Below are 13,565 nucleotides of genomic sequence, written 5' to 3' on the forward strand. Positions count from 1 at the left end.
TATAAGCATTTATCAGTCATATTAAGTATGGTAATTTTATATAACTTTTCTTTCCAGAAATACTTTTAAACTTTAAAAATTTCAGAAACTACCAAACATTTTATAACTGAAAGAAAATAATATAAACTTTAAATTATAAACTTAACAATATCAAATGACCTCACTTCACTATTAATGATGGTATTAGGTCTTAAATGTAATTTAACTTGATAGAAATGGTTGGTAATCACAAGAATTATAATCTGGTAATCAGGTCCCAGATGGTGAGCTGATGGAGGAGGGTCTTCTGTCTATGTGTTACTTTCATTGGTTAATAAAGAGACTGCCTTGGCCTTTTTGATAGGCATAAGATTATCAGTGCCCCCAACCAGCTGGAAGTAGCCTGGAATACTACACTCACATTCCCAATATATGGACTATGGATATTTTCCTTTTTTTTTTTTTTTTAAAAGAGGGGGAAATGGTGTGGGAGAATTGTCTATAATCTGTCAATCATATTTTAAATAAATGCTGATTGGCCAGGCAGGAAGTATAGGTGTGAAAACCAGACAGGAAGTAGAGGTGGAGCAAAGAGAACAGAAGTATTCTGGGAAGCAGGAAGCTTCCTCCGCATTCCTGCCCATACCATCAAAGAAGCAACATGTGAGCTGACAGCTGAAAAAGGTACCAAGCCATATCTACATTAGCGTAGATAAGGATAATGGGGTAATATGTTAAAAGAGCTAATAAGTAGCCAGAGCTAAGGGCCAATCAGTTTATAACCTAATGTAGGCTCTGTGTGATTTTCTTTGGGATTTGCCGGTTGTGGGGTACTGGGCGGGACGGAAACCCTAACAAGCTAGCTGGCCTTCATGTTACAGTGAGCATTGTGGAATGCCTATCTTAAAGGAGCATCTGGGCAAGATTTCGGAGATGGCATATGAAAATGGTGTCAGGGTCTTGGGAAATTTCAGGGAGAGTAGAGTGTGACAAACTTTCAAAATTACTATAACACTGAAATGACTAAAGGCTGCTAATAAATGCACAGATTAAGAATGGTGAATATTTGGACTTGAGTTTTGTGCATGGTGATAAATATGGATCTATTTGCATTCTTCTACATGTCAATATCCAGTTATTCCAGCATTATTAGTTGAAGATGCTTTCTTTTTTCCATTTTATAGTTTTAACTTCTTTGTCAAAAATCAGGTGTTCATAGTTGTGTGGACTGATATCTGGGTCTTCAGTTAGATTCCATTGATCCTCCTGCCTGTTTTTATGCCAATACCAAGCTGTTTTCAGTACTGTAACTCTATAGTAGAGTTTAAAGTCAGGGATTGTTATGCCTCCAGAAGTTCCTTTATTGTAGAAGATTGTTTTGAGTCTCCTAGGATTTTTTTTCTTTTCCATATGAAGTTGAGTACTGTTCTTTTGAGGTCTGTGAAGAATTTTGCTGAGATTTTGATGGATATTGCATTGAATCTGTAGATTGATTTTGGTAAGATTGTCATTTTACTATGTTAATTCTACCTATCCAAGAGCATGGGAGATCTTTCCATTTTCTTATGTCCTCTTCAATTTCTTTCTTCAAAGATTTAATGTTCTTGTCATACACGTCTTTCACCTGTTTGGTTAGAGTTACCTGATGTGGTAAGTCCTTCTGTACATGTGTTGCTTTTATTGGATGATGAATAAAGCTGTTTTGGTCAATGGCTTAGCAGAGTAAAGTGTGAAATCTGAATAGAGATGTATAGGGGGAGTAGATGGAGTCAAAGATACTCCATGTAGCTGCCAAAGAAGAAAGACACCAGTGGAACCTTTCCAGTAGGCCACTGCCTCGTGATGATACATAGAATAACAGAAATGGGTTAACTTAAGATGCAAGAGTTAGTTAATAAGAACTCTAAGCTATTGACCAGTGTTGTAATTTATGTAGTTTATGTATTATTATTCAGGTCTGGGCAGTTGGGAAACAAATCAGCAGTCTCCATTTACAGTTACCCCAAGATATTTTATGTTATTTGTGGCTATTGTAAAGGGTGATGTTTCTCTGATTTCTTTCTCAGCCCGTTTATCATCTGTATATTATAGGGCTACTGAATTTTTTGAGTTAATCTTGTATCCTGACATATTACTGAAGGTGTTTATTAGTTGTAGGACTCCTTGGTGGTATTTTTTAAGGTCAATTATGTATACTATCATAACATCAGTAAATAAAGAAAGTTTGACTTCTTTTCCAATTTATATCCTCTTGATCTCCCTTTTTTTTTGTCTTATTGCTCTACATAGAACTTCAAGTACTAATGGATCAAAGACCTCAACATAAAACCAACCACACTGAATCTAACAGAAGAGAAAGTGGGAAGCAGCCTTTAATGCATGGGCACAGAAGACCATTTTCTAAATACAACTCCAGTAGCACAGACACTGAGAGCAACAATTAATAAATGGGACCCCCTGAAACTGAGAGGCTTCTGTAAAGCAAAAGACACAATCAACAAGACAAAACAACAGCCTACAGAATGGGAAAGGGTCTTCACCAACCCCACATTGGACAGAGATTGTTATTTAGCTTCTCTAGGGTTGTGGACTATAGGTTTGTTATCCTTTGCTTTACAGCTATTATCCACTTAGGAGTGAGTACATGCCATGTTCATCTTTCTGGGTCTGTGCTACCTCACTCAGGATAGGTTTTTCTACCTCAAGATTTTAAACACAAGTTTTCCTAACATTCATTTGACATTCAATAGGTAAGATGTATAATGTAGAGTTTTAGGACTTATATGCTCTAAGAACTTATACGACCAAGCAATATATAGTCCAGTAGGAAAGAAACATAAGCATATAGTTCAACAACTATATTTGGGCATATTGTAGACCAGAAGATTTCCTAATACATTTAAAACAACTCTAAATACTATGGAAAAACAGAGAATAGATTTTTCTTTCTAGGAAATAATGACAACTTTGTGGAGAAGATGTAGTAGAATTGGTCTTATTATATTGATGGATATGCTGTTATTAATAATACAATGTTTCAGAATATTCTGACACTGCACTAGGCATTTATAATTGTATAATAAATTATACAATTTATTCTTTATAAGAAGGCATTTTATGAAACCAGTATTATTGTCTAACCTGATATAGAAACTTTTCCTTAAGAGATAAGTAATGTGCCTCAAATCTTGTATGCAATTAGTAGGAAAGCAGGGATAGAAATCCAGAACTACTTGATTTAATGCTGAGCCCACTTTTTTCTATGCTCAACACTGCACTGACTCTCATAGGATGCACAATGTTCTTCAGGCTGGCAGGGAAGGCAAAGGGCTCCAAGTAGAGAAATCACCATTTGCAAAGGCATCTAGGAATGAAAAGGCAGAACCGTTCTGAGGAATGGATAGACAGTGCAGTAGAGAGGGGGACAACATGAGGAGGGAAAACAGAACAGGATTGCTTAACAGCTCTGCACGTCTTGTTCCATCTAGTTCCTACAACATCGCTGAAGAAGGCATGCCACTGTGAATATCAGCATAATGCTTTACAATAAACTCCAAGTACATACTTACACATTTTTAAACCAAAATCTAAGTGTTGAAATTGCTATGTTATATTGCTAATCATAAGTGTACATCTTTATTTTTATCATGGTTGTGCATCCATTGTATAATAAGAATATGGTTAATAAGTGCCATGGGCTTTGGAATTAGGAAATTACTTTTAATCTTAAAGAGAACAGTTTTAGCCAGCTGCTAAGAACGTAATTAACACCAGAAGCATATGTAGGTATTGAAAAATGAAAGATTATTATTGATTGTATACTCAAGAAATTTGGTTGGGAATGGAAAAAAAAGACCTTTTTCATTCAAATTTTATACTGTAAAATGTATTTACATATTTTCAAAGAATTTGCCTCAGTGGGAAACTAGACTGTATAGAGCATACTAAGCCCTTCTAACATAGTTCTATTTGTGGTCTTTTCAGAGAATAACCTTCCTAAAATCCCTTAGAATGCACGGACTGATGTTCAAGCAACCATGATGAAGATACAAACTGCCTAATTTTTAGCTATGAAAATAAACATAATATGTAAAAGAAATCTCCATAATACTTCAAATAGGTCTTGTTGGAAATCAGAATAAAAGGTTTGAGAAGTAATTTCAACATTTAGCTCTTAAAAATGTCATGTGGTAGTGTTAAATCATGTTAAAATGATCCTCATATTGGTAGAATTCCATTATAAAAGTTTTATGCGTTTGTGGTTAATGTGTAAAATAAAGATGACACAATTTTGTCCAGTAGTTACAACTACCCAGTTTAATAACATGAGCTAACAATGATAATCTTCCCACTTTCTGGCATTCAAAAAAATCTTTTAAAACATGTTAGCTGGTGAGAATTTTGTTTTAACTGACATTTCCAACATATTTTGAAACCTAACTGATCTAGAGAAACCATTGTTTGCATGCAAAATTCAAGATGTCATTGTTTTTTTATTGCTGAATAATACTCTAATGTGTATGTATTCCACACTTTATCCATTCTTCCATTGAGGGGCATTTAGGTTGTTTCCAGGTTCTGGCTATTACAAATAATGCTGTTATGAACACAGTTGAACAAATACTTTTGTAGTGTGATTGGGCATTTCTTGGGTATATTCCCAAGAGTGGAATTGCTGGATCCTGAGGTAGGTTGATTCCCAATTTCCTGAGAAACTGCCACACTGATTTCCACAGTGGTTGCACAAGTTTGCATTCCCACCAGCAATGGATGAGTGTTCCCTTTACTCCATATCCTCTCCAGCAAAGGCTATCATTGGTGTTTTTGAGTTTAGCTATTCTGACAGGTGTAAGATGGTATCTTACAGTTGTTTTGATTTGCATTTCCCTGATCCTTAAGGAGGTTGAACATGACCTTAAGTGTCTTTTGGCCATTTGAACTTCTTCTGTTGATAATTCTCTGTTCAGTTCAGTATGCCATTTTTTTAAACTGAGCTAATTAGAATTTTAATGTCTAGTTTCTTGAGTTCTTTATATATTTTGGAGATCAGACCTTTGTCTGATGCGGGGTTGGTGAAGATCTTCTCCCATTCAGTAGGATGCCTTTTTGTCTTAATGACAGTGTCCTTTGCTTTACAGAAGCTTCTCAGTTTCAGGAGGTCCCATTTATTCTTTGTTGCTTTTATTATCTGTGCTACTGGGGCTATATGTAGGAAGTGGTCTCCTGTGTCCATGTGTTGCAGTCTACTTCCCACTTTTTCTTCTATCAGGTTCAGTGTGATCGGATTTATATTGAGGTCTTTAATCCATCTGGACTTGAGTTTTGTGCATGGTGACAGATATGGATCTATTTTCATTCTTCTACAGGTTGACATCCAGTTATACCAGTACCATTTGTTGAAGATGCTTTCTTTCTTCCATTGTATAATTTTTGCTCCTTTGTTGAAAATCAGGTGTTCATAGGTTTGTGGGTTAATATCCAGGTCTTCAATTCGATTCCATTGGTTGACGTCTCTGTTTTTATGCCAATACCAAGTTGTTTTCATTACTGTAGCTCTGTAATAGAGTTTGAAGTCAGGTATGGTAATGCCTCTGGAAGTTCCTTTATTGTATAGGATTGTTTTGGCTATCCTGGGTCTTTTGTTTTTCCATATAAAGTCGATTATTGTTCTCTCAAGGTCTGTGGGATTTTTTGTTGGGATTTTGATGGGATTGTGTTGAATTTATAGATTGCCTTTGGTAAAATTTCCATTTTTACTATGTTGATCCTACCCATCCAAGAGCATGGATGGAAATAGAAAACTCTATCCTGAGTGAGATAACCCAGACCCAAAAAGATGAATATGATATGTACTCACTCATTAGTGGACTCCAGCCATAAACAAAGGACATTGAGCCTATAGTTCACAAGACTAGAGAAGTCAAATAACAAGGTGAACCCAAAGAAAACTTGTTGATATCCTCCTGGAAATTGGAAGCAGACAAGATCGCAGGGCAAAAGTTGGGAGCATGGGGGTGGGGGTAAGGGTGGGGGTCATGATGAGGGAAAGGGAGAGGTGGAGAGAGAAGGGAGAAGGGGAAAACTGGGGAGAGCTTGGTGAGTGGGAGGGTGGAGATAGAGGAAGGGCGGATATAGGAGCAGGGAAGAAGATATCTACATTAAGGAAGTCATTTTAGGGTTGGCAAGAGACTTGGCTCTAGAGGGGATCTCAGGTGTCCAAGGGATGTCCCCTGCTAGGTCCTTGGGCAGCAGAGGAGAGGGTGCTTGAACTGTCCTTGCCCCACTATCACATTATCTCGAATATCACATAGAATCTTCCCCTGGTGACGAATGGAGATAGAGACAGAGACCCACATTGGAGCACTGGACTGAGCTCCCAAGGTCCAGTTGAAGAGCAGAAGGAGGAAGAAGATGAGCAAAGAAGTCAGGACCATGATAGGTTGGTCTATCCACTGAGACAGTGTGCCTGATCAAATGGGAGCCCATAAATCCAGCTGGACCAGGACTGAATGAGTGTGTGATCAAACCAGACTCTCTGAATGTGGCTGCCAATGGGGGCAGACTGAGAAGCCATTGATATTAACACTGGGACCTGTTTCTACTGTATGTGCAGGCTTTTTGGGACCCTAGTCTATCTGGATGTACACTTTCCTAGACCTGGATGGAGGGGGGAGGGCCCTGGACTTCTCACAGGGCAGGGTACCCTGCCCTCTTTTAAGGAGAAAGGAGGGTGAGTTGGGGAGCAGGAGGGAAATGGGAGGAAGGGAGGTACTGTAAATTTTTGAATGGAAAAGTAAAAAAAAAAAGAAATTCAGGAGAAAAAAAGAAACCATTGTTTTAGGGAATTTTAGTCATATAGCAAAGAAGTGCTTACACATTAAAAAATTAAATTTATAATTCTCCATAGACTGTACAGATAGAAGTAAATCATATCATAATGGCTAAGTTTCTGATTGTGATTTACAATAAAATATATATTACCCATCTATATATTACAGCATTCTTAGCTTGTTAATGTACTTGAAAATAACTAGATATATAATGACTTATTGAATTTGGATCTAATTTTTAAACAGAAAATGCACAGGACTTAATCAAAAGCTTCAAGACACACTGTCAGCAAAGATTAAAGTGTGGAACCCTAAACCATTCCAGAATGTCTTTGCTCAGATTCACCTGAGTTTGGGTTATCAGTTTAAATATAGTTTCAGAGATGCTGGGGAAATCGTTGAGACCACTTATTTCAATTAAGAAGTTAAAGGAAGTAACAACCCTTGTTACTTGTGCATATGATTTAATATTAAAAATAAAGAAACAAACAAGATGAAGGGAAAAAACTGTGCTGGCAACTAGAGGTGATTAAATTTGTGAGTGAGGATGCGATGCTGTCCACTATACAAAAGAATGGGTTGACAAGGCCTAGTCCATTCCTCAGAAAGCGCTGCTACAAGATTCAAGTTCCATAAATTAATAACGGACATCTTTGCTTGGGAAAGTGTTAGCATTCTGTGCATCGTCATAAGGACCAGTTGATTATGCAGCTCTGGTTAAATTTTAATAAAAATGCAAAGAACCATCAAAATAAACAAATATAATTATGCACTCTGAAGGCTGCACTGAACACTTTTAAAGAACAACACAGGAAAACTAATTTCTCTGTACTGGGTTCAGTGCAGTGAGAGGCCTCAGCGACCAAGGTCCCAGAAGATCTCAACTCCAGGAACATGACAGCAAGGCTCAGTGAGTATAGTCCATGGTAACATGTCAGTCTTTGTGAATACCATTGCCTCTCAATGTGGGGTGTGCAATGGTTGAAGCACCATGGTCTCCCTTAATTGGTCAAGGCCACTTATTATAAACAATTTATCCCAATATTATAGTAACAGTAAGTCTTAAGAAAACAATTTTTTTGATATCAAAAAGGATGTGATACGTAACCTAAAAAGTTCATTTTGTTCACTTTCTCCTTAAAGCATTAGTAAGTATTACAAATAAGAACTAGGTATTGTTTGGTTTTCAAAGGAAAGTTGTTTTGCTTTGATTTATGTTTTATGTTTCATGTTTTATTTACTTACTTCTGAACTTTTTCATTGGCTGCTTGGGAGACCTCGAGAGCACACTGAAGCTGTAATTCCATGCTTGCTTGCTGAGTCAGAGCCTGCTCAAGTTGGGTGGCCAGTTCTTCGTTTTGCTGTTGAGTGATGGAAACAACGCTCTCTCTGTTTTTCAGGGCTTCTTCATAGGTACTAAGGGCGTGGTTAAACTGGTCCTTCAAGTTCTCTTCTTGAGATAATGATTTGTGTAAACTGAGAAAACATAAAAATACAATTATAAATATCTAGGCTGACTGTTCAGTAATTTGTTTAATAAAAAATTCATTTGGAATCCCCACTTCTAAAAATCAATATAGAAATACCTAAATAGGCTTTTTATAACATATTATTATAATTGATCATTGTTCTGTAACTCTGTTACCAGCCAAGAGCTATGCTGACAACTGGTTATCTGTGATATCAGAGCACACAGAAAGATGCTGTAAAATGTTAATTTAATTATGTCAGTGTAAATATTACATTCAATTTTCTTTTTAAAGGAATAGCACAGAACTAGAAAATAAAGTATCTCTAGGTAAATAAAAAGTATAATAAGCTGACTGCAAAGACGTGAGAAGAGAATGGACACCAGTTTAGGAGATCCAGGGCCTATCGGAGCCCTTAATGAGAATGAATGAGGTTTGTGCAAATATCCGTCAGCCTTATCCAGACTCGCAGTGGAAATATGAATGAAGGTAAAATCAGCAGTCAGATGGTATGTATTCAGATATATATTTTTATGGTTAATGATTCTTATAATAAATACATCTACTCATTAAGCGATATGGAGAAAGAGCATATAAATTAAGACTAAATGAATGCAGAAGAAAATGCAGACAAATAGAATCCTAAAATGCTAAAGGTCACATCCTTGATATGTCATTACACCTACCACCTGAGGTTATTTTGAAATGGCACCAAGCACCTCACTCAATTAAATAAAGACATTTTGAAAATATAAATATTTAATAAGGGAAATTTAAAATCCACATAGGAGATGTTCTTTTTTTATTAAATAAAATCATTCCGGTATATGCATACAAAGGAAATGTCGACTGAAGTGTAAGAAGTACAACCACTGAGCTATATGACACAAGTTGATAATATGAATGAAAGCAAGTTAATTCGTAAAGCTGCAAAATGCTAGATGGAGAACCTCAGTACTGGCCTAGCACGGGTGTGAGGCTTCATCTAAAATTGTTCAGATGAAAGTGATATAAATTTCTTCTTTTCAAGTTACAGTTAAGCCTTTATAGTCTCCCCACTGTGGGGTGGGTATCACATAGAAACAATTGACAGTTCGCATATCAAAAGGAATCATTTCAGGATTTGAATTAATCCCTAACAATAGAGACTGTTGCTAAACGCTGGTCAGTTGGTTATCCCGTGTGAAATTAGAGTGATGTGCAGACGGGTATGTGACTTTATATCCTAGCTCAAAAAGGCTACTCACTCAAATTGCCTGACAAACACCCACATTCCACCAATGCAGTTAATGAGAAGCAGTAGCTACAGTGCTCTTTTAAAAATGATATCACTAATATCATGCAAAGGGATCTCATGTGCTCTGAAAAAAAAATCTCTAAAATAATAAATTGTAAGTTTTAACTCACTAAACTTGCAAACAACCCTTGTGAATAGATTTATTTACTGCCTTTGTTTTATGAATGAAGACACAGAAACAAAGAGAAGCAGGCAATTTAATCAGTCTCACCCCCTAGCAGAACCTGCATTTGAACCCACATTCTCTTCCCACCTCAACCCCAGTTTGTACAGTGACTGACTCTTCTGCACTCGCCACTTCTACAGAGCTCTGCATTATCTGGACTTTCTACTTCAGCCTTCAGCCAGTTTCTGATGCAGAAAGCTTTTCCTGCCCATGGCATTTGCTTGCACTGCTTTCCCTCCATGAAACTCCTACTCAGCAGGGAGGTTTCAGTCTAGATACTGCTTCCCCTGGCAAAATATCGAGACTCTCCAAACTTAATGGTTTTGAATTGTTAGTTCTTTGACAATTTCATACAAGCGTGGAATGTGTTCTGGTGACTCTCATGCAAGCCGTATCTTATCTTCCTGCTACTTGTACCAACCTCATTTTCCCCTACCTGTCTCTTTCCCAGATGCAAGGCTTTGAATTTGGTTGTGTTTCCTGACCCTCTTAGTTTAATCACAGCTACCTGGTGGTGTCACAAGTGGGCACACAACCAAAGGCAATGGCTATCCCTCTCTGTGCATCTGGCAGTTCAGAAATGAGTGGTCCTCGCTCATTCCAGTGCACATCCAGTGAAGTAATCTGCAGTTGCAGTTGTTGAGCGGTTGTTATTATAATTGCTGTGTATTGTTCAGAATTTGGCATGTGGCAATACAGTATTTTTTTTTTTGCTTTTTTTTTTTTTTGGAACCCCCCCCCCTTATTCTCTGGCTTTTACATTCTTTCTACCTCCTCTTCTGCAATGCCCCCAGAACCTAGGAGGGGATGATATTAAATGTCTTGTTTAGGACTGAACACTCAACTGTCACTTATTCTTTTACTTGTGTAGCCTAAGTCTGTAATCTCCACAGTTCACTGGAAAGAGATTTCTCTGATTAAGATTGTAGTTATCTATGTGTATAAACACACACACACACACACACACACACACACACAGAGTTTAGAAGGAGGGTTGATTCTATGTCAATTTAGCTAAACAACAGAATTAAATTCACTGTTACTGTAGGACAAAACTCATGTAACCACTATGAAAATCTATGAAATTCCTCAAAAAGCTAAAAACAGAACTATCACATGTTTATTCCTCTTCTGGTAATATATCCAAAGACATTTATATCCTACTACTGAAATACTAGCTCATCCATACTTATGGCTACTGTATTCATAATAATAGGAAATGGGATCAGTCTAGGTGTTCATCAGCTGATGAGTGGATAATAAAAAAGGTGGAACATGTACACAATAGATGGAATTGGCCGGAAAATAGAGGAAACTGTTAAAGTTATACTAAGTGAGGTGACCCAGGCACAGAAAAGCACATGCTGTATGTGTCCCTGCATTCGAATCTCTGATTTTCTGTCTTCAGCGTGGAGTTCAGAAGTCTAGAAAGAAGCTGTTGGGGGAGGGATATTTTAAGGGAGAATGGATACCAAAGCATAGGTGATATGAAAGTAGAGAAGTGCAATCCTGGGAATGGAGAATTTAAGAAACTGGCAGGATAGAAAACACTAGGGAACAGGTAAAGAAAAAAGGTGATATAAAAAAGCTTTATGGAAGCTACTCTCTTATAATCAACATAAAAATACATATATACAAACAAACAAAGTGTTGGGGAATGGAGATACCCTGAATGACTTATAAGAGCTCCTTCTAAAAGCTGTGGGCTATTAAACAAAGAACTCAGCACCAGGTATGTTTCATTTCCTTTTGAGGACTTGGTCAGGGAAGGTTCTCAAGGCCCTCTAGCAATACAAGTTCTTGTCATGTTTTTTGGTTGTCCACCATGACGAGATGGTAAGATCTGATAGTTGAATAAACCACCTACCCTAGTTGTTTGAACTAGAAAAATGAAGCTAGAACTAAGCTTGCAGCTCTTTTCTACCAGTCTGCTGTTACAGTGCAGGAAGGGCCTATGAAGTCAGCTGGAGAAGAAGGAAGGGAGGCATCAATGGACCTCCCTAAGAACTACAATACCAATATGCAGGCAGGAGGTGCCCACTTGTGCAATAGTGGCAGGGATATCTGAGGGTAACCAACCGCTCTCTGTTTAGATTAGAGACCCACTTCCACAAGAGGGAATCTACACTTGGCATTGGTATTGTAAACTCATTCAAAAGCCCATGGCAGACACAAAGGTTATAGGCTATAGGGGGAAACTAAAATTTAAATTTTGATATTCTCTCCACTAGTGTGTCTCATAATCCTACTCTTGTATTTTTTATAACTTACTGTAATCTGTTTTCTCTCTTATTTTGTAGTTTATTTCCCACTGAAAACATACTAATATTCTGTTATTAATTGTATGGTCAATTTTAGGTAAATGTTAATTTTAAGTTCTACTTTATTTTATGAGAAGTACATATTTATTAAGAACTTAAAAATTAAATGCTTATCCTTCAAAGAAAATTTTCCTGTATAAACCCCAAATAAGGAGAATAATAAGTAAAGTAAAGGGAGTATATTCTCAGCATCTGGGTGTTTATAAACATCTGTTGTGCCCTTTTTGTCTCATAATGCTCTACCCAACATGGGCATTAGAACCCCACTGTCTAGCTTTCTTCATGGAATCTTGTTGAGTATAATTTTCTTCAAAAGTTGTTTATTTTCAGGTGCTATTTTCAGCACAGCAGAAACATTACAACTTAATGACCCTTAAATGACATGGAAAAAAACTAAGTTACAGGGAGTTACAGTGGAAAGAAATGACAGACAAGCAGAAGAGTTGTTGAATCACTCACAGATATTCAAGGCACATAACTAATGTCACACAGGATTCTAATTCTTTCTGTTTGCTATGAAGGCAATGAAATGTAATAAATAAATTTTTTAAGTTATGTTTCAGTTCTGAAATTATGCAACCTTAGTGATTTAAAGTTTTTAAGTATAGAAAGTGAGACTTTAAAACATTACAAAGTGAGGGAGCTGGTTCTTAGGGGGAGCTGCCCCTGCCCACCACCAGCTGCAACACTCAGGAGAGCAGGCCCTGCACCTCACCTGGGCAGCCCAATAGATCCAATCCTGTTGGTGGAAGTGCTGATGAGTCAGCCCCGCTATTGTAAGCATGATAGAGCTGTCCCCATTACTGTCATTACTGCAAAGGCAGGAGAGACATGTTGTCCATCTATTCTTGCACATCAATGCCTGAGGCAGGTAGGAGAGCTGGCCCTGAGGTCATAAGAGCCAGGAAGCTGTCCCTGCTCCCCATCTGCTGCTGCACTCCAGACTGGCCCCTACTCCCTGCCGGGGTAACACAGCAGAGCTGGCCCTCAAGGTGTAGGTGTGGGAGATTCAACCCTGAGGACATGGAAACAGAACTGTCCCCTCTTGTTCATTGCTGCAAAGGGTGAACTCACCAGAGCAATGCAGCACTAATCCTGGTGGTGAGAACAAGAGAGAGTTGGCAGAGTGACCAGCCCTGCAAGTACCCAGGTCCAGAACAAGGGTTATGTGTTGGCCCACCCCAACACCCACTATGATCTGCTGGAGTTCATGAAGGGATCAGGCCTGTATACGCAAAACTGCAGGTTTTCCACAACACAGGGCAACAACAGGATATCCTAGTGAGAGCCCAGCATTAATAACGCAGCAGAAGCCAGAGGACTTGAACCAGACCAAAGACTTCTTGCAGTGAACACTTGCAAGGAGGATGTCTAGACAAAGAGGTGTAGTGTGACTCTCTGTGTCACACCAAAGCTTCTATGACAAGACCCCTCCTCTTTTTTAATTTTCCTTTTTCTCTTAAATTTTATTCTGGGAGGAGTACAAGGGCAGAGGGAAGATAC

General features: G+C 37.9%; 1 protein-coding gene across 1 annotated transcript in view; it reads right to left on the reverse strand.

Moving 5' to 3' along the window:
* Nucleotides 1-13,565, reverse strand: part of Mipol1 (mirror-image polydactyly 1) — a 247,392-nt gene that overhangs the window by 34,714 nt on the left and 199,113 nt on the right. Inside the window, exon 10 of the mRNA XM_048415994.3 lies at nt 8,055-8,285. Within this exon, the coding sequence (XP_048271951.2) occupies nt 8,055-8,285 (231 nt within the window). The remainder of the gene's footprint in view (nt 1-8,054; nt 8,286-13,565) is intronic.

This window comes from Myodes glareolus, chromosome 11, assembly GCF_982192425.1.
Source record: "Myodes glareolus chromosome 11, mMyoGla1.1, whole genome shotgun sequence".
Lineage (NCBI taxonomy): Eukaryota > Metazoa > Chordata > Mammalia > Rodentia > Cricetidae > Myodes > Myodes glareolus.